The sequence below is a fragment of the Strigops habroptila genome, chromosome 4, assembly GCF_004027225.2.
Source record: "Strigops habroptila isolate Jane chromosome 4, bStrHab1.2.pri, whole genome shotgun sequence".
NCBI classification, from domain to species: Eukaryota; Metazoa; Chordata; class Aves; order Psittaciformes; family Psittacidae; genus Strigops; species Strigops habroptila.
In genome coordinates this window covers 3,257,584-3,283,323 of record NC_046358.1, presented here as the reverse complement: position 1 = coordinate 3,283,323, position 25,740 = coordinate 3,257,584, and the positions used below count along the sequence as shown (strand labels likewise).

General features: G+C 40.5%; 1 protein-coding gene across 6 annotated transcripts in view; it reads right to left on the bottom strand.

Annotated features, from left to right (window-relative positions):
• Positions 1 to 25,740, bottom strand: part of SHANK2 (SH3 and multiple ankyrin repeat domains 2) — a 351,561-nt gene that overhangs the window by 118,200 nt on the left and 207,621 nt on the right. For all 6 annotated transcript variants that reach the window (XM_030483283.1, XM_030483282.1, XM_030483285.1 and 3 more), the window contains 2 exons: positions 25,203 to 25,285; positions 23,463 to 23,587 (listed from right to left, as the gene is read on the bottom strand). In XM_030483283.1, the coding sequence (XP_030339143.1) occupies positions 23,463 to 23,587; positions 25,203 to 25,285 (208 nt within the window). The remainder of the gene's footprint in view (positions 1 to 23,462; positions 23,588 to 25,202; positions 25,286 to 25,740) is intronic.

The window sequence follows — 25,740 nt, the reverse complement described above, 5'->3', positions numbered from 1 at the left end:
TCTCAGGAGCTGCCAGCTTCCTCTCTCCTGCTGCTGCCTTGAGCTGATGGGAATGAACTGCTTCATTTCCTCCGAAATCACAGGAAAATATGCTACATGAAGAAAAACCAGCAACTTAATCTATATTCACAGCAAGAGAATATATATATCTTTCATATTCTCAAGATGGAGATCTAATCATGGAAGGGGTGGGATGCAGCTCTAAACTCTTTGTCAAGCAGAAAGCAACATATATATTTTACACATATATATACACACATAAAGCTACCAACCCATCCTTCAGAGGTTAATACAGAGCCACAACATCCTGAAGTCCTACTGGCAAACACGTTACCTGTATTATCAAGCTCATGAAAATATTTCCAACTTGGATAAAACCTTTCCAAGGACTGCAGCCAAAGCGCAGGCTGCAAAAGGCACCTGACTTGTAACCGGCTCTATTCAGCTACTTCATGACTGTTGTAAAGGGGAAAACAGAAATTTGACGGCACCACCTTGAGAACATGGAGAGTTGTAATGCAGTGAGCATACACCAAATGCTGACTGGGCACTATTTATACTACCAATAGAAAGGAATCAAATGCAAATAATTTGCTTACAAATTGCAGATAGTTTGCTTGCCAAGCAGCCTGTCCTGCAGCACCCACACCTCATCCCAAACCCCTTACGCTCCCCAGGACTGCAGTGTCAGGCCACTATGCTTCAGCCCATTCCTGTTTAAGAAGTGTAAATCCACTGTCTAAGCTTCAAATTCAGATACCACTTCATTTTTACTGAATAATAATAGTAGTAATAATAATAATAATGGTCTGAAAGAGACTAATCAAAGAAGCTAGTACTCATGATGGACTGTCAGCACACTGATGTGTTTCTGCAGCATAATATGCCACAATCTCTTACTTAGAAGCTTTTACATTCTTTTAAATAACTACAGCTGCAGAGGGCTGCAGTGATATTAATTTGTGATATTAAATTGTTTCAGTTCTTTTTTCTGGATTGAGCTATTAAGAGCAGTAAAACAGTACCTCTGGATTGAATAGCATTAATGAATGTCAAAACAATACAGAAAATATCTATAAAATGAGTGTATAATTATCTGCTGCTAATGCATGGTCATTAACAGAACTCATTCACTGTGGACTTTTTAGAATATGGGAGGAAGAGAGAATAGGGAATAAATTGGGAAAAGTGAGGCAAACCTTGCAGTGTATTCCCAGCATCACCCATAAACCCGCCAATTTAGGCTGGGGAAAAGAAACAGCCAGTAAACCAACAACAAAAAGTGGTTCTACCCTGACATTTTGTGAACCTGTTGCCCAAAAGAAGTGAGAATAAACTGAACCACTGCCTCCTGTAGTTCCCTAACAGGCAGACTGATAGGGAGCACAATGAGACACATTTCTGATCCCATTTTGTGGATCAGGACTAGCCCATACAACCAGGAATATGCTGCTGCAGCTTGAACTGCAAGTGCTGCTGCTGGAACAGTTTTGGCAATAAGCTTAACATCAGCACTAACAGAACTGTACTATCCAAACAACCGTATGTTTGCTCCTATTCTGGGAATAGTTCTTTCATTTCCTCTTCCCTTTTTCCACCTCTTCATCCCCCTAAGTAAAGGATAAAGCTTTTAATCTTCTGCACTGCCACCAGTGTTTTGTCTCAAAACACTTTTGCAAAATTATAAGCCCCCAAATCAACACTCACATGAATGATTATACAAATTATACCATAAAAAGGAAAACCCATCTTTAGGGATCAGCTTTCGTAGCAATTACTTCCTCGATTACAATTCCCTTCCATAAAGGACTCAAAATGTTATGCTGGAACTAAACCGAGGTTGAAGTGGACTGCTGCATTCCTGCAGCCTCTACACCGGTTGGAGTGGATCCTAAATGAAACATAAGACAAGTAGTAATAAGACGATGACTTTTATCAGAAGGCCAAAGACAACAAATGTACATTATTACCTTTTAAAAGAAGTTTCATGCATATATTGCTGGGTTTGCATATAGATAAGGCAGCTGGGGAGAGATCATATTTAATGTATGGATTTTTCTTTCTATGATTTATATTGATTGAGCTTAGTTAGATTAAACCTACAGGAGCAGCTATTTTGAGCTGGGCCTGCAAAGGTATTATTTTGGTTTGGAGAGCTTGTTTAGATTCAGTTTGCTGCAAAAATAACATTTTGACAAGTGCTACTGGTACCAACTAGAGCTGAATTGATTAATACGTGAGAGTTATTTCGGCAAGACGACTGACGTGGGCAAATGATGACCCAATCCAGTTTTCCACCTGCAGGAATAGCTGCAACGTGCTGAGAAGGGCCCTCCTGAATGCTGCTGGAGCCTTGTTCCAGCACAGGCATGACCCGAAGGCTCGGAGCAAGGGGTGCAGGGCAGCTTTGCCTCTGGGGGGTTCATACCCCAGGTTGTACCTCCCAGTCGGTCGCACAGTTGCTTGGAGACAGTTGCTGCGTTACAAGTCAATGAGTGCTGTGGAACAGCACTACAGGCACAGATCTGCTCTACTCTGTCAAGATGAGCTCTTGTACTTAGTGACTGCCCAGGGCTTTCTCTCCTCACTTGCAGATTAAGACATTTAGCTATTTTGGAGAGGACAGTTAAAAGTCTTCTGTCCTTACTGACACATTTTTTAACCCACATTTAATATGAAATTCAAACGTTTTCACTCACCTTTTGACACTGCACTGATGATTTCTTAGTGCTGAATTTAGTCCACACTGTTTATCTACTGTATACATTTCTCTAGGTTATATCAAAAGATGTGGAAGTTGTCATTTGGGCAGCCTGATCTAGTTGAAGATGTCCCTGCTCTTGCAGGGGGGTTGGACTAGATGACCTTTGAAGGTCCCTTCCAACCCAAACTACTCTATGGATCTATACAGGACATGAGAAATATTTCATGCCCTTGCTCAATAAATAAAAGGCATGTTTTACACATTAGTAAGTGTATTTTGTTGCTCAATATTAGGATATAAAAATCATTTTTTGCTCTATAATAATAAAGCTCCGTAGAATGTGTCAGAGCTACCTGATGTAAAACATGAAGAATTTAATTTATTGCCACTCTGTCATCACAGAATTTCTGTCCCCTCATAGCTGGTATCCTTGGTCACATTTCTGCCGTGTTTTGTAGTTTCCATGCATATGTTTCAAGTCAACCATGAAATATCCAAGTCATAAATCCATTTAAAGAACAGAAAATAGAAAACTAAAAGTGACCAGCCTTTATTTTTGTACAAAGAGTTTGAAAACAGCTGGATATTAAGTGGCTGGCCATTGGAATTCCACAGCCCCTGGTCACAGGATGGGTGATACTGTAAGGGACCTCTGGAAGTATCTGGTCCAACCCCCTGCTCAAGCAGGGCCATCTAAAGCCAGCTTTGGAATATCCATCTCCAAGGATGGGAACTCCTTTCACCTGCTCAGTGCAGCCCATGTTACTGTTTGGTGCCTTTGCAGCAAGGGCACATTACTGGCTCATTTCAACTTGGTGTCCACCAGGACCCCCAAGTCCCCTTCTGCAAAGCCCCAAGCATGTCATTCCCTTTGTGCACATGTTATTCCCCAGGTGCACTTCCCTTTGACATACTCACCATAGGTATCTAACCTATTTTAGTTACTTATGGTTATCATACAGATCAGACCATGACTGGCAGATAAGACACAGGACCCTCCAGGATACCTTAACCCTTCTGGAGTAAAAGACAGAAGCTAAGCAGGATATCCTAGGGCATGGAAAACGTGCCAGACACCTGCATTTAGTCAACTGAATAGTACCTGGTGAAGCCCATATGTAAACCAGCCCTACTAAAGTTAGTCTTCACACCCAGCATGAAGTGAGACCTGAGCTTCCACCTGCATGTGAGGACTGGGCTCTACATTGCCTGTTCAGAAGATACAAAGCAGGAGGCAGATTGTAGGTGTAACTATACAACTGAACGCAGACATGAGTGAGAAGGTATTCTTTCTTGACTAAAACTGATACATTTTCATGCAACCAGACACAGATTCGGGTACCTTCAGAGTCACAGAATATCAGGTTGGAAAGGACATCAAGGATCATCTGGTCCAACCTTCCTAGGCAAAGCAGCATGGTGTCCAGACAAAGCACTCACTGACCGGCACCTGAGCTACTGACAAGCGCTGTGAGGTACCCACACAATGTCCTAGAAGGTTTTGCTGAAACACAGAAAGTGATTTTTGGAAGGCACCCTTTCTCATTTTTTCTGCCAAGACAAGATGCATTTGGTGAGATAATTAATATGAGCGGCTTCATTTCCCTCTTCTTCGAGGGAAAAAGGCTTAGAGAAATAATAGAGAGCCACAACGAGACTAAACCACACAGAGTTCATAAATCTTTTGCAGTTAAACAGGATCATCCCAACTAAGTTAGGGAGATCTGCAATTGGGCCCAGCTGTTTCTCTACCCTCTAAGGCTGAAGCCACAGCCACCCAGCATGCTGGTTTTGTTGATGATCAGTAAAAGCAGCAGGTGGAGATGAAATCACCAGCTCATCTCCATTTATTATGAAGAGAAGGAGAGTAAGACAGGCTTCCTAGAAACTGTTACTCTGGATAGAGACTAATCCCCCCTGTCCTTTGTGTGTCTGGCATGGCACAAGGCACTGACAGAGCACAAACCTCTGGGTCCCAAGAACCAAAAGGAGGTGCTGGGCAGGCAAAGCAGTCCCAATTCCTTGTGCATCCTTAAATAACTTTGTGAATGGCCTCTACAAAGAGCTATATTGGCACTGCATGTTTGCTAAGATGCCTAAAAAGCAACTTCTTCTATGATTTAGTATTCTCTAAAGCATTTTAACAATGCTTGAAGATACTGTTAGATCCTTGGGTAAGCTCCGAATGCTTTATTGTCTTTGTATTATGCCTAAATCTGATAATTTGTATGGAGATTTAACAGGACAGTTCACAGCACAGAACCCTCTAAAACTCCACTTCTTTTCCTTGTATTTTGAAGATTATCCATGTATTTCTCCCCTTTATTTCTTATCCGTTACTTTAGAGGTAATTTTCTCTTAGTACACTATAGCCTGGTCTTTAAGCATGTCTGAATATCCAAATCAAAGCTCAAAGAGTCAAGGTAGTTATCTGCCTAACCACCAACTCCTTCAAAACAGGTGATTTCCCTTTGCAAATGCCATTTTGACTCTTGGAGGTTCATCTTTTTTCTTTTTAACCACATTTCCAGTGATTCTAATCTTTGTGACATTAGTATGAGCTCTCCAGCAGCGGAAAGATGCTTCCTAACTTAGTTCTCAGGGTTATTTCTACAACTCTTAAGACCAATGATACCTTTGCTACATCCCATTCCTCTGCTATCGAGGCAGAACAACAGATACTGTATCTGCTTGGAAATCTTTTATCTGAGTTATCTTTGGAATATTACCTTGTCTTGATGATTTGTTACTGTTCATTTTGTCAGTCAGTTATTAAGCCTTTCTATGGTGTCTGTGAAACCAGACATGGCTCCTCAGGGTAAGCTTATGCTTAAACAGATCTAGCAGTAAACTGCTATTCCTGTGGTAGTGCCCAAGTCCAGAGGCTTTCTAGGTGGTTCATGTGGTTAAAGCTGGCTGCTGACCCTATGGTTTTTATTTCTTTCACTTTTCAGCCAGACCCACAAAATATTGCTTATAGAACCCAAGGGGGAAGGTGGGAGCCTGCACCTCAGGGCACAGGTTTGGTACAGGACCAACAGGCCAGACCACATCCGACCCAGGCAAAATGCAGAATTGCACCATTGGTCTTTATGTTCAGTGTCCTGAGGAAGCAGCTGTATCCCATGTTCCTCCACAGTTAACTCCACAGCTAAGAATTCACCGAGATTTCCATGCTCCCTTGTAAAGGTCCATCACCATTCCTGTCTGCTGACCTCTGGCAGACTTTCCTGCTTCTGCTACATTTGAAAGAAGTAGCCTACCATGACATATTATGCCTTCAGCTAGTTCTTCCTCAAGATCTATTTTGGTGAGCCATACTACAACCTTAATTCTGCAGGATTTCATTCCTTTTCTCTCTTCTTTCTTTACATTTCCAATTTTGAAGTAAGACTTCCTCATTCTAAGTGACATTGTTTCAAAGCCATTTAACTGTGCTGCCTTTTTGTGCTGCATTCCTAATAGATAAAAACCTGGAAAGAGAGGAAAAAGTGGGCAGATCTCTGTTGTTCTGAAAGGTGCCTAAGACAGGCCAGCCTGTATGGAAGGATGATACATTTCCAGTTCCCCATGCAAATGGAAACACTTGAACAGTATTATTGAAGTTTAGTTGAATTCAGAAGAATGTTTTACTGCTTGTAGTTCAAACTAACTATAATTTTGTGAACCAGGTGTTATTCTTTTGCTTAGCAAGAATGGAATTGCTGAATTTTTCACCCTTAAGCTTGTTGTAGCGAGGGGTAGTCTGCAAAATGGTGTATTACACTTCCTCCAGAGTGATCAAGCTACATAAAGTGTATCCAGACAGCTCCTTGGGCAGCAACCCAGGACCATTTTGAGAGGCCTCAGGAGCTGGCCTACATCTCTCACTAAATTGATGAGGCAGTAGATCCCCTGTGAAGCCAATTCTTTACAGAACTATTTCATTTTCTAGTTTCTTCATTACTCTTCTATAGACCAGAGACCACTTAGACTGAAAGAGCCGTGTTCCTTTTCAGGCAAAGGAAACCAGTACCCATTCAGAGAAATTTATCCAAAAGACCATTGATGGAATTAGTGTATTTTAGTGACAGACTCTGAGTCACAAATGCATGATTCCCAACCGCTCATTTATTAGGTCATATAACAGTGAAAGGATTTGATCATAACATTATAACACAGCTGTTTTATTTCAGATGAGGAATGAGTCCAAGCATTTGATAATTACACTGCCTCAATTAGTGGCGACTCGAGAGCTGGTGAAGTGCTATTGTTTGCTCCAGGCAGGAAGCCCAGGGAAGCTCATTCCCAACTCTGAGGACGTGCAGTGTGCTGGGCTGATGGGGAACATGCAGTGTGCGGTTGCAGCATGACCACAACATGTACCTTCCTGTCCCACACTGAATACAGTCAGTGGCAGCTCAGCATAAAATTGACATCTTCCAGTAAAAGGGGGAAGAAGGCAGGCATAGGAGGAAGGCACTAACCTTAGCAAAGAAAAGCAGCAAAGGATCTCTGCCCAAGTTGGCTGGGCCTGTGGAGAGATCTCAAAGAATCTCTGATGAAGACTCATAATGTGATAGAGCTGATCAGCACATTAGCAGTGTGAGTACAATCAATGTGTTTGTGGTCTTCTGGGGTTTTTTTTCCTGGAAATTCAAGCCCACAACCATTTTTTATGTGTGTTCATTTCCCTGTTTATTCCTGATACCCTTTCTTTCTCCTGCCTTTATCAAAATACACTTGTCTTATCCCTAAGGCAGTGACATGCTGTCAGCATTTTAATACTACTACCATAACTCAACCATCCCTAGCCACCAGCTCTCAGCATAGGAGTAGTGATCTCTGATGATCTGGAAATCACTCCATGGAGAAAGTAGGTTGGTTCACGCAAGGAAAAGCCTGCAGTGCTCTATTATATTGCTACTGCAAACCTTTCACTTCTAGAAGAGAGACAAGGATGGAGAAAGACTGTCAGCATTAACACAGTGGTTGCCATTCATATTTGACCTTGACAGTGAAAGAGAACAGGGAAAAGAAAGAATCACACATTATCTTTTCAAATTGATGGAAAAATATGTAGAAGGAGAATATCATAGCATCTTCCTTTTTTACACTGTCACCTCCTTAGAAAGTTCATCCATACCCACCTCTCTATTCAGGCTTCCTAACACGCTCATCTCCACATTTTGAGGAGCACAGAGGAGGAGAAGGGGTGAGCAGGGGAGGCTGCAAAGCATGCTCTGCTCCACAAAATCCTACTCATGGTTGGCTAAGATACAAAGGGGTTAATGTTGTTGTTATTATTCCCCACCACTTGGCATTACTCAGAAAAATCCCGGCATCCTGCCATAAAACATGAACAGCCTGAAGAGATGGATACATATGGTAGCTGAAGCAGATACATCCAGCTCATGCTACCACTAGTATTAGTAATGCTGAGAGAAAAGGGATCTATCTGGACTGCACGTCTCTGGGAACCTCGAACGCCTGAGGAACGTGACAGCCCTTCTCACAGGCAGTGGGACTGTGTAGTTGGACTCTCATATTTTACTACCAGCTCCCTGAATTTACGTTCTGCACCCTCATTTTGACAATAAGCTTCGGTACATAACTTGGTATCTCTCCTTGAACTACAGGGTTATCTATAGTAACTGATAGAAGAATCAGATGGTACAAGTTGGCATTAAGAGTAAGATGACAAGACATGGGAGGGTGAGAGTGGATTCTACAGACACAATCAATGTTTTTATCTTTATGAGAAATCCTTCAAAGGTATTTAGATAATAAAAATTAGGAAGTGCTGTTTTTATGTTCTTTTCCACATATAAACAGTGTGTTACAAGCCTTATTATACATTTTCCTGTTGATAATCCTTGAGTGATTCAGAGCTTTGATATACAGCCATAAATCTGACAATTTTCCAATGGTTAGTTTTCCAAAACATGTACTGCCACTGGCTTCCTATTAGTATTCATGCAGAAACACACGGACTGAATTTATCCAGCCCAACTTCTGTGCTTGCCTGAAGCGTCTTCTGAGCATTTTTGTCCCTAATCTGGAACAAGAGGCCCTCACTTAAAGCCCAGCTGCAGTCTGGAATCCTTAAGAGAGAAATCTTGTCTCTGAAGCCACAGGTTTATGTTTTGAAGAGAAATTACCTGTTTTATTTCGACTTGGAAGCTCTTTGCAGGCTGATTCAAAACACACCTACCAAAAACTTCTTGAAGTCCCAAGCAGCCTTTCTTTGGTATTTATTCTTTCTTGAAACAAGTGAATACGAATTTTCTACATTACCTGCCTTTAGTAAATGCTACATTTTAAATTAGTTTCTGTAATTCCAGACCTAAGCATACCTTTCCTTCTTCATCTACCCCTAATATCCTAAAAACCCAACAGAGCCATTCAGTCATGCTGCTAATTTGCAAATAGAAAGTTAATCCTCAGATTTATACCTCGAAACTTTATTCTGCATCACAAAATAAATCACAGTCCTTTAAACCATCGGATCCAAATGTCTCAGTACACTGAAAACATGAAATTGTAATCGGTATTCCCCAAATTTCTTGTTCTCTTTCCAGTTCTTTCAATTTTGGGGATTACACTTAGAAGTTTGTGGGGTTTTTTTCCTGATTGTTTTCTTTCTCTTTAGCAAAAAGACTGACAAAAAGTGAAGAAGTATCCTGAGGTTACATTTTAGCTATTTTTGGTCTCTTGCCTTTCTGACAGTAGTTCATCCCTTGGTGGATCCCACTCAAAATCAGAGTACAACACTTGAAGTTTAATTTATGGAAGATGAGTAGAGAGCAGTAAGACATCGCTGCATCTTATAAAACCTCATAAATACAGATTATATATATTGAAGGCACCTAATAAAATCAAACCCTTCTTGGGCTAGGAACAGAACGGGCTCGCAGGGACCAGGGGGATCCATTGGTAATAGGTTTATTGAGCCCACCTTAGGTTTTAGTGACCCCTGCTGATGTATGCAAATTCCTCATAGAATTACAAAATGGTTTGGGTTGGAAAGGACCTTAATTAAGATCATCTAGTTCCAACCCCCCAACATCTCACACTAGACCATGTTGCCGCTCATAAAGCAAACACCCAACTCTGCAGGTGAAGCAGACTAAATATCCCATTTTATCTTTAGGATACCAAAGACCAGACAGAAAGGAACCTTCTGACAACGATAGAGAAAGTTGGGGTTTGAAGTTAGTTCCTCCAATATTTATAGCAGCATGCTGGAGACATGATAAACCTTCAAAGCATCTCACTCTGGTTGCAACGAGCAGCATCAGGACCCGATAGGTAATATTTTCATGTCTGTAATTGTAATGAGGCAGCTTTTGGAGCACACTTTGTTGTGAGGCAGTTCTCTGCATGCACTGGAGAGAACAATCATCAAAGTGAATCAAAATTAATTAAAATAATAATTCAAAGAAGCCACTTCTTCCAAAGATGATATTACAGAACAATAAAAGAAGTCGCTGTGCAAACATGGCATGTTTTATGGCAGGCAGTGATTCTCTAGTCAGAACCCTACGGACTAGAAATCAAAGTCAGAGGGGGCAAGAAATTGTTCCAGATCTACAAAACTGATTTAAATATAGAAAGAAAAAACAAACCCTACACAAAAAAGAAAACCCCATCAAACCATTGATGTTTTCCATCAAGACCTTTTAAGGACAGAAATGCCCCACAGCTGCCAAGGCAGCCAATATGAGAATTAGCCACTAACAGGCTCAAAAGTGTGTCTGAGAAAAATAAAGCATAATACTGAGCCATTGCTCAGTATCAGCTCAAAATAGAAACATGGTTCAGCATTAGGTTAAGTACCATATAAATTGCTCTCTTTTGACAGAGCCCAACAAACCCAAGATTTGACAAAAGACAGTTATGAGATTGAAATAAAATGTTGAGACCCAGATATCTATGTATTTTTTTCCTTAGGTTTATAACAAAAATATTTAAAGATGAAAATCAGAGGTTTTCTTTTTAAATGAGTAACATTTTCATAAGGTAATGACAGAAAAAATCTGGGGACTTTAATGACAAAATTATGAACACAAAGTACGAAGATGCAAGAATTAGAAGTTTAAAAGCTGGTGGCACTGGGAATGAGCAGAAGGTGACTCCTGGCACCCAAACAGGCCTCTTTAATAACTCAGTGCTTTCCAAAAGTGTGAAAAACAGTCCCACCTCAGTTACTGGAAAAGTGTGTAAGATCCAAACTGTATTCATCGATTTGGAAAGAATATTCTGGCTGTATTCTTCAGTTCTGGGCCCCTCACTGCAAGAGAGACATTGAGGTGCTGGAGCGAGGCCAGAGAAGGGCACCATAGCTGGTGCAGGGCCTGGAGCACAAGTGTGATGAGGAATGGCTGAGGGACCTGGTGGGGTTCAGTCTGGAGAAGAGGAGGCTCAGGGGGGACCTTCTCGCTCTCTGCAACTGCCTGACAGGAGGATGGAGCCAGGAGGGGGCTGGTCTCTGCTCCCAAGGAACAAGGGATGGGACAAGAGGAAACAGCCTCAAGCTGCACCAGGGGAGGTTTAGATGGAGATGGGGAACAATTCCTTCCCCAGAGGGTGCTCAGGCATTGGAACAGGCTGCCCAGGGCAGGGCTGGAGCCACCAGCCCTGCAAGTGTTCACACACCGTGTAGATGAGGCCCTCAGTGTCATGGGTTAGTGGGTCTTGGCAGCCCTGAGGTAATGGCTGCACTTGATGATCTTAAAGGTCTTTTCCAACCTGGCTGATTCTATGATTCTGTGACAGGCCAGACATTTTAAACAAAGCTGCTCCTGCACATTAACTCACTCTCTGTACCTTAAATAGTAACCTAAGCAATACAGTGATGGGGCAAACTGACTGTGAGATGCAACTGCTCTGTATTTTAGTGAAAAAATAATAAATCAACCCCAAACCCCACCCTGCATTAGCAAATGTTTAAACAACCTAAATCTCAGTTACCCTGTGGAGTTTAACTGCAGTTACACACCTTTCCTAAGTAAGACTATATTAACTCAGGAAGTGACAGCTAAGGATTGAAGTTTACTACCTCTCTTTTCCAATCACTGTTTCCTAAAGCAGAGCCATGTGTGAATACGCATCATGTTGGTTGAATCACAGCACAAATTTCCTTCACCTGCTTATACATCAGCTGGTTAAACTCAGGCTGGCTTCTACAACAGTTTAAACTCAAGTATATAACACCTTTTACTGTGAGAAAGTGAGCAAAAACCACGCTCCGATTCTGTTCTGCTGACTAAGCTACAGAAGTGGTAGCCCTGCAAGTGGGTTCACCTTAATTCTAGTATTTTCCTTTATCTAGCTTTATATACCTCCCTCCTGTAAATAAACAGCATTTTCTAAACCCTGGATTTGCACAATGACAGCCATTTGAAAGTCAATATTTAGGATGGGATCATGCAGCCACCAAAAACTGTCACCATGTCACCGATCGGGTGTTTATTGTGAGTTACTGTGTTGAACACTCTCTGGTGGATAATTGCTCACAGCAGCATCGGTTTTGCATATAAGATCATCAGTAAACAAAATCAAAATGCAACAACTGTTCCACCTCACTGCAACAAAAGGTCTTTAGAAAAAAACCAGAAAAACCATTAAATTGGATTAATGGCATGCATTTGTACAGTAAAAGCAGCAAACCAGAGTATATAAACCCACTTAAAATATCAAATATTTCTTCATAAACAGAGAGGCAAGCTGATGTTTAAATAGTAATCTGGCAATTAGATACGGGTTATGAAGGAAGCATTTCACTCATTAAAAATTGCTCTGTAATGATAGAAAGCCAACAACATTCTTGTTTGCAAAAGGTATTCTTGATGAGTTTTACAGCAGTGTAACATATTGTACCAGTTCATGTTCTTTATGTTCCAGACCCTTCCTGTTTTCTACTGCTAAACACATGAACTTACCAACCAGACAAACAGAGATGGAAATATCTATCCAAACAGCCGTTCTATTCCAGTGACAGTCACCATTAGCATTAATGCATCCTGATCTATAGGGAATTACTCTCGTTTTCATTCCAATCTCCCTTGCAGAAGAAAAAAATAAGTCAGTACCTAAATTACAAGATTTAAGGTACAAGATTAGGCGCATTTGAAGAGTTCATAGAAGATCCAGCTCCCACACGTAGCTGGATCCTCTGTGATCAGAGAGTGTTTACCCATCATGGGAAAGCTTTGCATCCCATGCTTCCACTTCCAGTAAACCAAACACGAACACTTGGGTAAGGTAATTATACTCAACACAGAAAGCTGGAACTCTGTTACACAGAACTCTAAAATCATAGAATCATGATGGTTTGGGTTGGAAGGGACCTTAAAGGTGCTCCAGTTCCAACCCCCTGCCATGGGCAGGGACACCTTCCACTAGAGCAGGTTGCTCCAAGCCCCTGTGTCCAACCTGGCCTTGAACACTGCCAGGGATGGGGCAGCCACAGCTTCTCTGGGCACCCTGTGCCAGCACCTCAGCACCTTCACAAGGAAAAACTGCCTAAGAGCTCATCTCAATCTCCCCTCTGTCTGGTTAGAGCCATTCCCCTTGTCCTGTCCCTACAGGCCCTTGTCCAAAGCCCCTCTCCAGCTTTCTTGTAGCCCCTTTAGGCACTGGAAGCAGCTCTAAGGTCTCCCCGGTGCCTTCTCTTCTCCGGGTTGAATAAATCAAAGTCTCTCAGCCTGTCCTCATAGGAGAGGTGCTCATGGCCTCCTCTTGACTTGGTGTAACAGGTCCACATCCTTCTTATACTGCAAGGTATCCCGACCATTTTGTAAGGATCTTGTGCTGCAGGTCGTAAAATGGCAGCAGTAGCCCATTTTGTATTATTGGCTACCAGGTAAGACACGGGCATTTCTTTATCTCAGAGCTGCCAAAGAGAAGCATTGTCTCAATACTGAGGTTCTAACACTATTACAGGTGGAACAAGACCTATCTAGAGAAAACTACCACAATTCATATGCTGTGTAAGCACAACAGATCACAGCAGTACACCTTTGGGAGACCCAACGGGACAACTTCAAGCACGCAGAGGTGGGCCCACACCGTAAGCCAGCAGCAGAAGGCCTAAGGAACTGAACAGCACTTCTGAAGAGGTTTGCAAGGGACAGGGACAAGAAATGGAAGTAAAATTGCAAAAAAATGAGACTTGGGGATGAATAATCCTTGTCTTTGACCCTTGAAAATAGGTGTCTCCCTCATTCCCAACTCTGAATAACAACCAATTTGTTAGGTGGATGCTTGATTTTCTATTGAAATATCTCAATCAGATTCTAAAATTACACAGGGAATTATGGGAACCAAATAGCTACTCACAGTCAAAACACATCTTAAAATCAATTTGCAATCTGTATGGTTTTTGTCAAAGCCAGCTCCATAATAGGCACAGTCAATAAGGCATATTTAGATATAAAAAACAGACCAGAGACTTTCAGAAAGGCTTACAATAAATGTTTTGCTGGTCATTCAAAAACAGTCCTCTCTTCAATTTAGCAGTTAAAGTGAGTCATAATAACCCTCAGTGTAAATAAATATATCAAATGCACTGTGAACAACTTCCAAGTCTGCCAACAATGACTGTAGCCTCACACAAACCTATCTAGTGCTGAAAAGGCACAGGTTGAGTCCACTAAAAACAACAGCAGTTGTTCGAAGAACACTTCTAAAAGATACAATTGCAACAAAAATACTAGAGAGATTTATATTGTGAATTAGAAAAACAAAAGGATTCTTTGATTATACAGCTTATATTTCTTTAAAAGAAAATAGAACATGGTTAGGGCAGGACTTTGGTTCCTGCCTTGAGGACCTGCCTTAGGGAGTACAAAGCATGAGCTTCACATTCCCTCACCTATTTTAGCATGTGGGCTGGCATCAAATACATGCAAGGTTACAACATTTTGTTCTATGAAATGAGTGCGAGTCCAAGCAGTCTTTCTAAAAAGGCTTTTCTGCCATCTTTCATGGTAATTCTTCAGCAACTATTAAACTCCTAAATCACGGGTATTTAATGGTGAAGTTTACCTCTGCATGGACTTACTCTGCCCAGGATTTTCATGATTATCTCTTAACTCTCTTCTTTATTCCAGTAAGTACCTAAACAACCATGGTATTTGTCCAGAATCAACCCATTTTGCTCCAGGTTGTAAATAAACTCTTCCATGACTTCTTCTTTATGTACTTACATGCTTTTAAATTTTCTCTTCAACAGCAAATAAAGATACATTTAGCTCCCTGCTTTTACCCTATCACCCATTTACTCATTCTTGAAAAACTCCATTAACCATTTGATGTATTTGCTAAGACAATTTTCAGTGCTCTGGTCAGCAAAGCCTTCAAAGACCTTCAAGTCCATCCATCCAGCACCCCACAAGAGAAGAGTTGCCACTTGCCATGAAGACTCTCCAGGAGTTCCTCTATTGAAAACTCCCAGGCAAAAAGTCTCACTATGGAGAGATAACATTGGTTTTTTTAACAAGTGAAAACTTTGTACCACAGGATGAGGAGAAGAAGAAATCCAGCTCCCTAAATTACTGCCAGAATATATGAAGCAAAAATGAAGTAGTAGAGATAAAGGTTTATTATTCTCTATTGTTACATACAAGCCTCTCTGAATAGATTCGTATCAGTCTTACAATAGGATATAAAATGTTATTTCTAATCTGATTGATTTAAAGTATACTTCAATTTCCTTCTTTAGATAAATTTGCTGAGTCCCACAGTCACATGGCATAGGAATTGCTTCGAATGCAGCAGAACAAAACAAGGCAGGGATTCCTTGGAAAGCCACCTTCTGTCATCACCTTCTCCCGCCCTGGTCTCCTGCATAAGCTGAACAGTAACTTTAGAGGAGCACAGCAGCATCTGAGTGGGATGAGCACCTGTTTTACTGTGATACCTCCAACACTGAATGTTCCCATCTATTAAATTCAGCAAGCTTTTCACCAGATCATTTGTCAATCTATGTTGCCTTGTGTGTCCTGTTTATGATCACCTTTATTTTCTATTATAGACCCCTGTACTGTTTGTGCATACCCTAATGTTGTGTAAGGACCCGAATTAGGTAGAAGTCTGTGATTTTTCCTTGCATCTACAGTTATAGAAAAAGAACAGGGAAGGAAGCCTTCTGCTTTTTTCAGTAAGTAGATTAAATGTGAACCCACAGCCACTCTCCTGTAGAGGACGCATACTAGAAACTGAATGCAAAAGAAATAAGAATTAAAGAAATGCAGAGCTTCAGCTAGAGCAGGTTCAGAAGTTCAGAATTTCCCTGCATCAGGAGTGATTCTGCAGTTCCCAGCACCCACACAAAGCAGTGGGAAGCCTGTCCTGTAAACCCCATGAAGCGATTTATCTAATGCCTCTGAACCACCTAAACCACTTCAGGAATCCCATTCCACAGCATGGGTTAAAAGGTGATGATTTTCAGGAAAGCCTGCCAAGAAAACTAAATGAGTGGAATACACGCCTAGTTGTAAAGCTGTTCATTTGCCTTTTCAGATTTGGAGATGATAGCAAAGATGTGTTTGCATAGTGTTTGACCACAAATGAAGCTATTTATTCAAAACCCAAGAAATTTTGGGTGTGGAGGAGGAACAGGTAGGAAGGGAGAGGAAGGTGATCGCCAGTTGTCAAGCAACTTTCCTTTTAACCTGTGGACAGGCCTGTGGTTCATAAAGCACAACCAGAAGGTGAGTTCAGCTTTTCAGCATCACCCAAATTCATTGAAAATCTCAGAATCAGCAAAAGAAAACTGGTGATAGAGAAATTAAAACCTAGGTACACACATATGCAACTCCATGTTAGAGTATTGCTCCTGCTTGTAAGTTGCTTACACCTCCCCGAAAAAAGGAAGAAGAAAAATTCCAGGTATTAAATTAGTTCTACTGCAGCACTCAACAACAGGAATTTGGCAGTTAACTCTCCACCATTTCTAACAACTCTTCCCTTCACCTGTAATTTTGCAGGTTTGTAGCAACATCCCACAATTAAAAGAAATTGTGTTTTCTCCCCCAAAATACCAGGCACAAGTACTGCTTTTCATATAGCTCCATTCCAGCAAGCAGGTTTCCATAGTATCAAGAGACTAAAAAAAGCTAACAGGCTTCAGAGAAATTAATTTTAATATAATGTCTTCTGGAAATCTCCAAACTATACCTTAAAACCAGCATTTACTTAATACCTAAGCTCAATACCTAACAGCTAGAAATGGAAGAGTTGTATTACCTTGTATCCTTTGAACAGAGGACAGACTTCTGTGAGAGTGAAGACTATCCATGGCTCTGCTCTACATGAAACACTGGATAGCCAAGATGGCTGGATGCCACTGGATAGCTTCTAGGTGGCCAAGAACTGGCTGTTTATAATAAGCAGCTTAGTTTAAACACATTTGCTGTTTTTAGAGGATTTTGTAGTAGGAAGACAGGGAAATACTGGTTTTCATATTCATAAGAAGTCAAAAAGGTCCCTATGGATAGCCCCACACTCCACACACAGCCCCATGAGCTTCGTCAGAATCCCTCAGCACAGAAATATGTGCAAACCCACTGTAGCACCTAGGTCAGAATGCCATAAAACTGATACTGGAGAACTGCATGGACACAGAGCTAATCCCGACTGCTGCTGCCATCACCTCCAAATTCCTTCCCTATCCTCCTCTCGAAGGAGCATGTAAATCAGTGCTCAGTATCAAACAGGTACTTGTTACAGTTCTGGGAAATCAGATAAATAACCATTTTCTCCTGCACCTTGGGATTACAAGCTCTGTAGACAACTCACATTGAATCAAGACTAAAGGCAAACACTTCCCATTTTGCTCACAGCCTGGTTTTGTGTCTGACAACAGCAAAGTGATTTCATTTTTGTCTGCTTTTCAGTCTTATTTTAAAGCATATTACTTGCTTAGGTGGGAATAACTGAGCTCTTGTAAGAACCAAGTTCTTTTTTGCCTGCCTGTTTCCATCTATGCCGAAAAGGTAACAGTCTTATTAATGTATTTTTAGAACTAAACAAGATTGGTCCATCTTTTTTATGATCATACTGAGCACATTTGGAATCCCCTCACTTCCTCCGGCTTAGAGCCTGCATTTAAACAGATAAAAAGAACAATCCAAAATAGTTGTCATTTTCCTACAGCGCCTTTGTGCAGATCCAAAGCAGTGTGAAGGCACAATAATTTCATTCAGCTGCCATCATCCACTAAAAACACAAATTAGGAAGAAAAAAATCCCACACCCAAATCTTCACTCACTGAGTTTAAGTGGAAAGAAAGCAAAATACTTTTCCATCAAGTGAAAAGTTAATCCCTTTGGTCAGAGACCGTGCAGATACACCAGAGTGTCCCACTTCCAGAAGAGTGTCCCACTTCCAGAAGAGTGTCCCACTTCCAGAAGAGTGTCCCACCACAAGCCTCATTTCTCTAATACATCTGTAGTTACGCTTAAGCAGAAGAACTTCAAAACCAAAACAGGAAGAAAGTTTCCTTTGGACTTTGACAACTGTCATTTTAAGAAGCCAGGGGTACACTTGTGCTCAATAGACATCACTTACAGATGCCACCAAGAGGATGATGGCCAAGTGGTAAATAAAATCACCTTTTTCCTCTAACGCTTGCTTGAATCAAACTAGGTATCAATTAAATAGATTGAAAAATACTGGTGCCCACTGTAGGTGTGGAAGTACCTCAGACTCGCAGGTCACAGGCAGACCTGCTACCCTGACAATAACCACGTACATACACGCACATAGAAACTTTCAGTATATATTAAATATATTTATATAGACACGTGCTGGAACACTGCAGTACGGTGGCAGTTTTGGTAAGTCTCTCATCATTCAAAACAGGCAAGAGTATTGTTGGTTCAGTTTCAGTTGAGCCAAACCTAAACTCAATGCTGTCTAGGAACAGCTGGGCTCAGAGCGTGCTGCATTGAGCCCGGCCGTTCTCCTGCTGGACACGCGAAAGGGGAAGCTCAACGCATGGGCAGGAGCCAAATTGGCAACAAATGTGATAATCCACGTTAGTACAAAGACACTAACAAAGCCTCAGTTTATCTGCAAGAGAGAAAAAATATCCTGGTCCCCATGTAGCTGCCTGAAAGAAACATGATTTAGATTTATACGTGGTGGCAGAAGCTAGAGAACCTCACACTAGAAATAGGAGAAAACCCAGTTACAGGGTAATTAATGAAAATTATCTAAGGATGGGAAGTTTTCTCTTTTCTTAAAAGGATTTAAATCAGTAACAGATGGCTTTGTAAAGCCACTAATTCATCCAGCCATTGAATACAAATGTAAGACGTAACATTGCTGTGCTTGCCAAAAATATTCCTAATGACTATAGTCGAAGTTACAACAATAAAGTTAAGAACTCGCTTTGCAAATCAGTTTTAAAGTCTGTAGAAAGTTATTTACTGGAATAAAAATAATAAAGTCTAACCTATTGCAAAATATGAATCTAAAGTTACCTGTGTGTATGTGTGTATTTGTTTAAAACAACCTCATTCCAATTAGTTTAAATGTCTCCCTAAAAGCTTATCGCTACTTCCTACATACAGCCAGAGGACAGTGATATCACAATGATAAAACAATGCTGTAATAAAGTGATGTCTGTTTTCCACCTATCACTACTTAAAGGAATGTTTGTAGTAGTAAATTCTACAAGCTTTTGTGGATAAAGAAAGAGAGGCAGCTATTCTGCAGACCACTTTGCATGTTTTAGTACAAGTACCAACTGAACTGTTCTGCACCAAAATGACGAGGTTTCTTCTATTACCACCTCTGGGTTTAATCCTCAAATCAGACCTTGAATTGTGCCTTGCTTTGTTTATTAATGGGTAATACACTGGTTTTATCTAGCTTACATTCCAACTGACATGTAAATAAGCAGCCATGCTATTCTGAAAACAATAACATTTCCATTTATCTGGAAAAATAAGGGGTTTTATGGCTCAATAATGCAAACTGCAATGCCTCATTTAGAGCAAAAATGCATTATTCTGGTAAAATATTGCAGAATTAGTTTCACTCTCTAAGTATTGATATTATAACATTATTGTTTGGTATGAGATATGCCCTGTGGCAGATGAAAACTCCCCATGTACCACATCATAGAACACGCTCATAACAATAATAAATAGTTAATAATCCACCGGGTTATAATTTCTGAGTCTATATCCTACTATACTAAACCAAACCAAAGACTATTCTGAGTTAAAAAACCTGTTCCACTTTAAAGGATCTCTTTATCCAAACATGGTTATACTGGAATAGGTCATCAAAGGAAATGTCAATAGGAAACAACCCCAACTTAACGAATTCCTTACATCCTGTCTGAAGGCAGCACTCCTGAATATTAGCATTTGGTGGTCCCTCTGTTTATGCTTCTATTAGCTCAACTCCTACTCCTAAACAAAGGTGACAGAGGGTCAGGCACATAAAGATTCTTCATATATAAGAGATTTAGAGTCAGAGCTACTACATTTCTTTCTTGCAAATATCTCAAGTAACAAATCAAATCAGTGCCTGGTTCGATTTGTTCTGATTAAGCAGTTTCCAACTCAAACATTGTACTATAGATATCCAGTCACTCTGACAAATTACCAACCACCTCCAATGGCTTCAGAACTGGTGTTACATTAATGATAGTTGTAGATTTTAAAATCCCCTTCTACTGGAAACTGAAAGTTTCAGGTTGGGTAGGACTTGCCCTAATGCGTTGCTTTACTTTTATCTGCCTTTTTAATTGGGCAGATACCAAGATTCAAGTAAACATCAACTAAAACAGTGAAAAACAGCACCTAAGGTGAGCTATACCATCTCTTGAGATCTAACAACCAAATCATAACCATAGTCCATCTCTGTTGAACAAAGTGAAGAAAAATCATATGAATTAGCAACCACTGAATTGCTTAAGAAACCCCCCATTCAATGACATCTGTGTTTCACCTCTAAAACTACTCATGCGCTTTTCCATACATTTTTCCAGTGTTCTGTCCAGAAAAGCCACAACACACATTGCAACTCTTACCACAAAAAATATGACTGAGTTTGAAGCAAGAAGAAAAAACACGTGTTGTCAGAAATGTCTATGAGGAGTCTGTGAATGCTGTTTCCAGGGGCACGTTTAACAGTAATCTCTGAAATCTCATGTTAAAATTAATTGTAGGGGTAGGACAAATCAGTGCAAGCTTGATAAAACCTCAGTCAAATGATACAATGCCGACCCTGTTCCAGCTCACATCCACTCTGTTCACCTGCTCAAGACAACAACTTTTCTTCCTTTCCTGCATTGATCTTTTATTTGTTCTGCTCAACACGTCATCTGCAACATTCAACTACTTCAGTCTGCTCAGTAGCTGACAGTGAAATCTTACCCCCTTCAGAAGATCCAGAGACCATAATTACACATAAAAAATGATGCCTTCTCTTCAGCTACCCTCGTGATCAATCCTGCTTCCAAAGAAAAGCTCTATCTTCCTGTCAAACCCATCTTTCCACAGTGAGGTTCCCTGTATCTCCATGCCCCCAAGCCACCAAACCTCCTCAAGCACGAGCAAGACATCTGCTCTGCCTTGCATTCTGCCCTCTGCCAAACTGGTTTCTCACTTCCCTAAAGCCTAATGCTTGCCTCAAGTGTTACAAATGGGACTAATTAGGATCCTAGTTGCCCATTAACTCTTTTATTATTCATGTGACATTTATGATAAATGCATTGTATTACTTACAAATGGTTGAGGTGGCACTTACACACAGCAGCAGAAACTTCAGAGTCATGGGAGAAATCATTTCACAGTAAGACAGACTAACTCCACCAGTTGTGACAACCACTCACTACAGCGTGTAGTACATTTAACTCTCCTTGGTTCCACACAAGAAATAAAGTAGCTTGGCATTCCTGCAAGTGCAGGTGAACCACTCATTTCTATTTGAGCACTAGTATCTTTTGCATCAGAGTAAATATCTTCTAAGATGGCTTTTGATAGCCGGTCTTGTACTGCACATGTAGTTCATAAACCAGAAAACCCCTGCCTTTCTCCAACATAAAGTCTTCAACCACAGCAAAGTTGTGACCCCTCAGGATCACGATATCCTCTTAAAACGGTTGCAAAATTCGGAACAAAATAACCTTCATGAACATAAATGACACAAAAATGGATTTGATTTGCATTTAACAACTGTTTCTTTCGGAGTTCATTACAAATATGCTGGACTGTGTAGAATATGGACTAATGTCTTCATTCAGCAACACATGGGCATGTTTAACTACTCTTCTAAGCTAAGGCTTGGAGTAAATCGTCTATACAATTAATTATAATTCTTCTTTCATTTGCCAGAAAAGCAGCACAGCTTTGTGCCAAATCAGTTACCCGGACCCCTTGCATCCCTTTAGAGATCTTTAAAAAATCCATACACGTAGTTACCATCCTGTAATCCTCTCCATTAAATTACACATTATTCACCATCAAATCCATCTGCAAAATCAGCCAGTACAGACTATTCATACTTCCTATTGATGAAAAGCCTAACAAGAAATCAACTTCTAAAAATAAAGCATTGTGTAAACCCCTCACCTAACACCAATAACCGTAGTTTGAAAGCATCCCTGCACAGAGTCCATAGCAGCACCATTTGTAAGCTATTGCTGAAGTTTGCTAAATGCTTATTCTTAAGAAACAGTAAGAAAAATGTACTTAGAAGACCCAGCTAAAAATGCACCTCCATTTACATGAGAAGTCTGCAAAGGCTGTTCTTTCACTTGTCACAATATGAAGAAGCTGTGTAACTATTTAAATTCAGTCACCATGGGAGTTGAATGCACACAACAAATAAAAGCTGCATATTACATCCTCTCCCAAATGTAAAGGCCACCTCTGCAGAAATAAATGTTGTGGCACCAGTAAACACTTTAACAAAGCACATGTGCACCTGAAGGAGAAAAACTAAAATCAAATCAAAAGCTCTTAGAGACAAGATTTGGTTGATCCCTCCTGAAGGACCTATTTTCAAATAGACAGTTCCACAGAATCACAGCATCACTTTGCTGGTCATGAGAAGGTTGTGGAGGGAAGAGGAAGTAAATTGCAAATCCTGATTTTGTTGCAAACTGCCCAGTAACACTAAAGCGGAGCACCAACTATTGCACCAAAATCCAAAATACCAACCCAAAATCCTCCAAAACAGAAAACGTGAAGACATTTGTGGTGTGACTGAAGAGAGTATTTAAATATACTCTTTTTATAAAGTAATTTCTACTGCAATAACATCCATTGCTTATTTTTTGTATGATTGTATTTATAGTGCACTGTTGGAAATATCTCATTTCAAGCCAAAGTGATTTGCTTTATTCTCCATGGTTTCAAACCAGCACTAGACCACTGATATTTCTGATTGCAGAAACAGTTGCATAAAAAGTCATCTATTTTGGTGACTGCAAAACCACAGAACTGATAGCCTACAATAAATACTGAAATCTATCATGCAAAGAAGAATAAAACCTCCCAAATGTCTCTGATAGTGTGCTCCCAAAGAACAAAAAGAACAAATTGAAAATTCCCAGCCAACCTGAACATGGTTCTTTTCTAAATGCTTTCCTAAATGCTGCACGAGATTTTAATATAGATCAAGTGAAGTACATTATTGGTGTCACTCCACTGCACTTGCTCTTCAGAAGCATCACACACTTTTTCCCAACCAAGGGAACATCACTATTTCCCCAACAGAACACTGAGAATCAAATTGCAGGATCTCCTACCTCGATCAAAAAGTCTCCAGTTCTCAGGCCAGCTTGCCATGCTACTCCCCCTTCATCCACTGATTCCAAGTACTGCAAAGCAGGAAAGGCTGGAGTTGGGGTGAATTCTTCAATTGGTGTGTCAGCTTTAAAAATAAACACCACATTAAAAAAAGAAAGTTATGGAGTGCTTGTAAATACCACTTGAGTAAAGGCCTGTTACTGGCCATTGAAATTTATGGTTAAAAAATGGTGGGTGCTCAAAGTAAGAGGGCTCTGCCTCAGAGGATATCAAGATACTGGGAATAAAGTGCAATCTCTCTGCAATAGCAATCCACAGGTCTTCCATTCAGAGAGAAAAAGACATGCTTCTTTACTGACACAAACCAAATCAAGCTGTATGAGGCAAGAGCTGGATTCTGAGTATTCCAAGATATTCAGGATTACTTTAAGTAAGCCTTTGTATGCCTAGCAAAATGCTCGTAACTCTGGCAACATCCAACAGAAAATAAATGATGTACCATAGCCAGAAGAGAGCATCTGGCCAAACTAGGGGAGGGGGGAATGGGGTGGGTGGGAAGGGATGCAAAAGACCAAACTGATTCTTTCTTCTAGATTTAGAGTTATATTACAAAGAAGATAACAGAAGGAATCACTTTTTAGGCAAGGAGGCACAGCAGGCCCTGTAACAGCCCTCCCTTTCTCTCTGTCACGTACACACACAAGCAGAAAAGTCCTTGGGTCTTTCACCTGAGGTGCCCTCACTGTTACAGAGAAAATCTGGGTAAAATTGCTGGGCTTACACAGAGGGAGTAACCTCTGCTCAATGCACAGACAACTCCTGCCAGTGGGTTAGCTAAAAGGTGCCTTTCCTAACACAACTCCCAACATGTTTGTTTAGCTAAAATTAGAGAAGCTTTTACGACACTGAAAATCTATGGTTTAGGGGTGGGGGAACAGGGGAAAGCAAAAATGATGTCCCAAGAATGAAGATGTGGAATAATTTTCATGCTCAAGCAAGGCAAGGGAGAACCCATGTAAAATGAGGGGGAGCAAGAGATGGGACATACCATCATACGTATGTTTTTTAAATACAAAAGGAGCAAACTGGACTGAAAGTTAAAAAGCAAAGCATTAAATAGAATGCTTTTTTTAACTCTTGAGAGTGCCATTATTATAGGTTTTAGTCTACAGAAAAGTAACATGCAGCTTAACATATGAACAGCTTTTAAAATGAGCACACTACAGGCCATGCAACATACGTGCAGCTTCTAAAGATATAAAAAAAGATCATATTTTCATACTAAAACTGCACCAATGTCACCTTGCAGAAGATCCACACCTATTTTAAACAAAACATCACTCTCTTGTCTATTTCTACTCGCAGACCTATTTAAATAGACTGACATTTGAAATAAAGAAGCAGGTTTTATAAGGAAAGCAGGTTTCCCATAGTTAGGTAAACTGCACAACGGAACAGATTAAGGACAAAATAGTACATGTACCAACACAATAAAAATACAGACAAAACTTTCTCCCCCCCAAACGATTCTACAGTGCTTCTCCTATGTAAAAATGCAAACTGCTTCAGACAGAAGCCACTAAAATCTGTCTGAGTAGTACAGCATACAGAGAATCCTGTTGTCTAGCAACCAAGTGCACCAAGAATAATTCCTGCTTATATTCCGAGATGTATAAATTTCTTCATGCCAGTGCACATCACACACACACACACACACAAACACACACAGAAGCACATACCTTTTGCCCCTCTGAGCACAAATCCAAATCCTTCATTGTCTTTTTTCTGCAGGACCACTGCCTTTTCTTCTATTATGCAGTCACTGTAGAGAGAATTCCGAGGATAGCGACCATTATTACATCCCTTCATCACCACTGTAGTAGCTGCTCCTCCAGTGTGCAGGTTCATCATCATCACAGCCCGTTAATCAAATAATATTGCAGTAACCAAGCATGGGAAAATAAAGAACAAATAGTAGCGAGGGAAAGACAAAGACTAAGCTGAATGATAAAAGAGAACATGACAAAGCAACTTAAAGGGAATAAAAAAGGCAGAGAGGAAAAAGAAAGAAGAAGAAATCATGCATGGTGGTTTGTGTTCTATATGAATGACTGAATGAACATGTGATCATGTAATCTGTTGGCTAGCTAGGACTCTAAAAGGAAAAAAAGTAAGTGAACTGAACGACAGTATCATTAAAAAACTCCTCAATCGTGGATGTACCAGATGCATCTTCTAGTGAAGCCAAAATGAAACCAACCAGAAGAAAAATGAGGC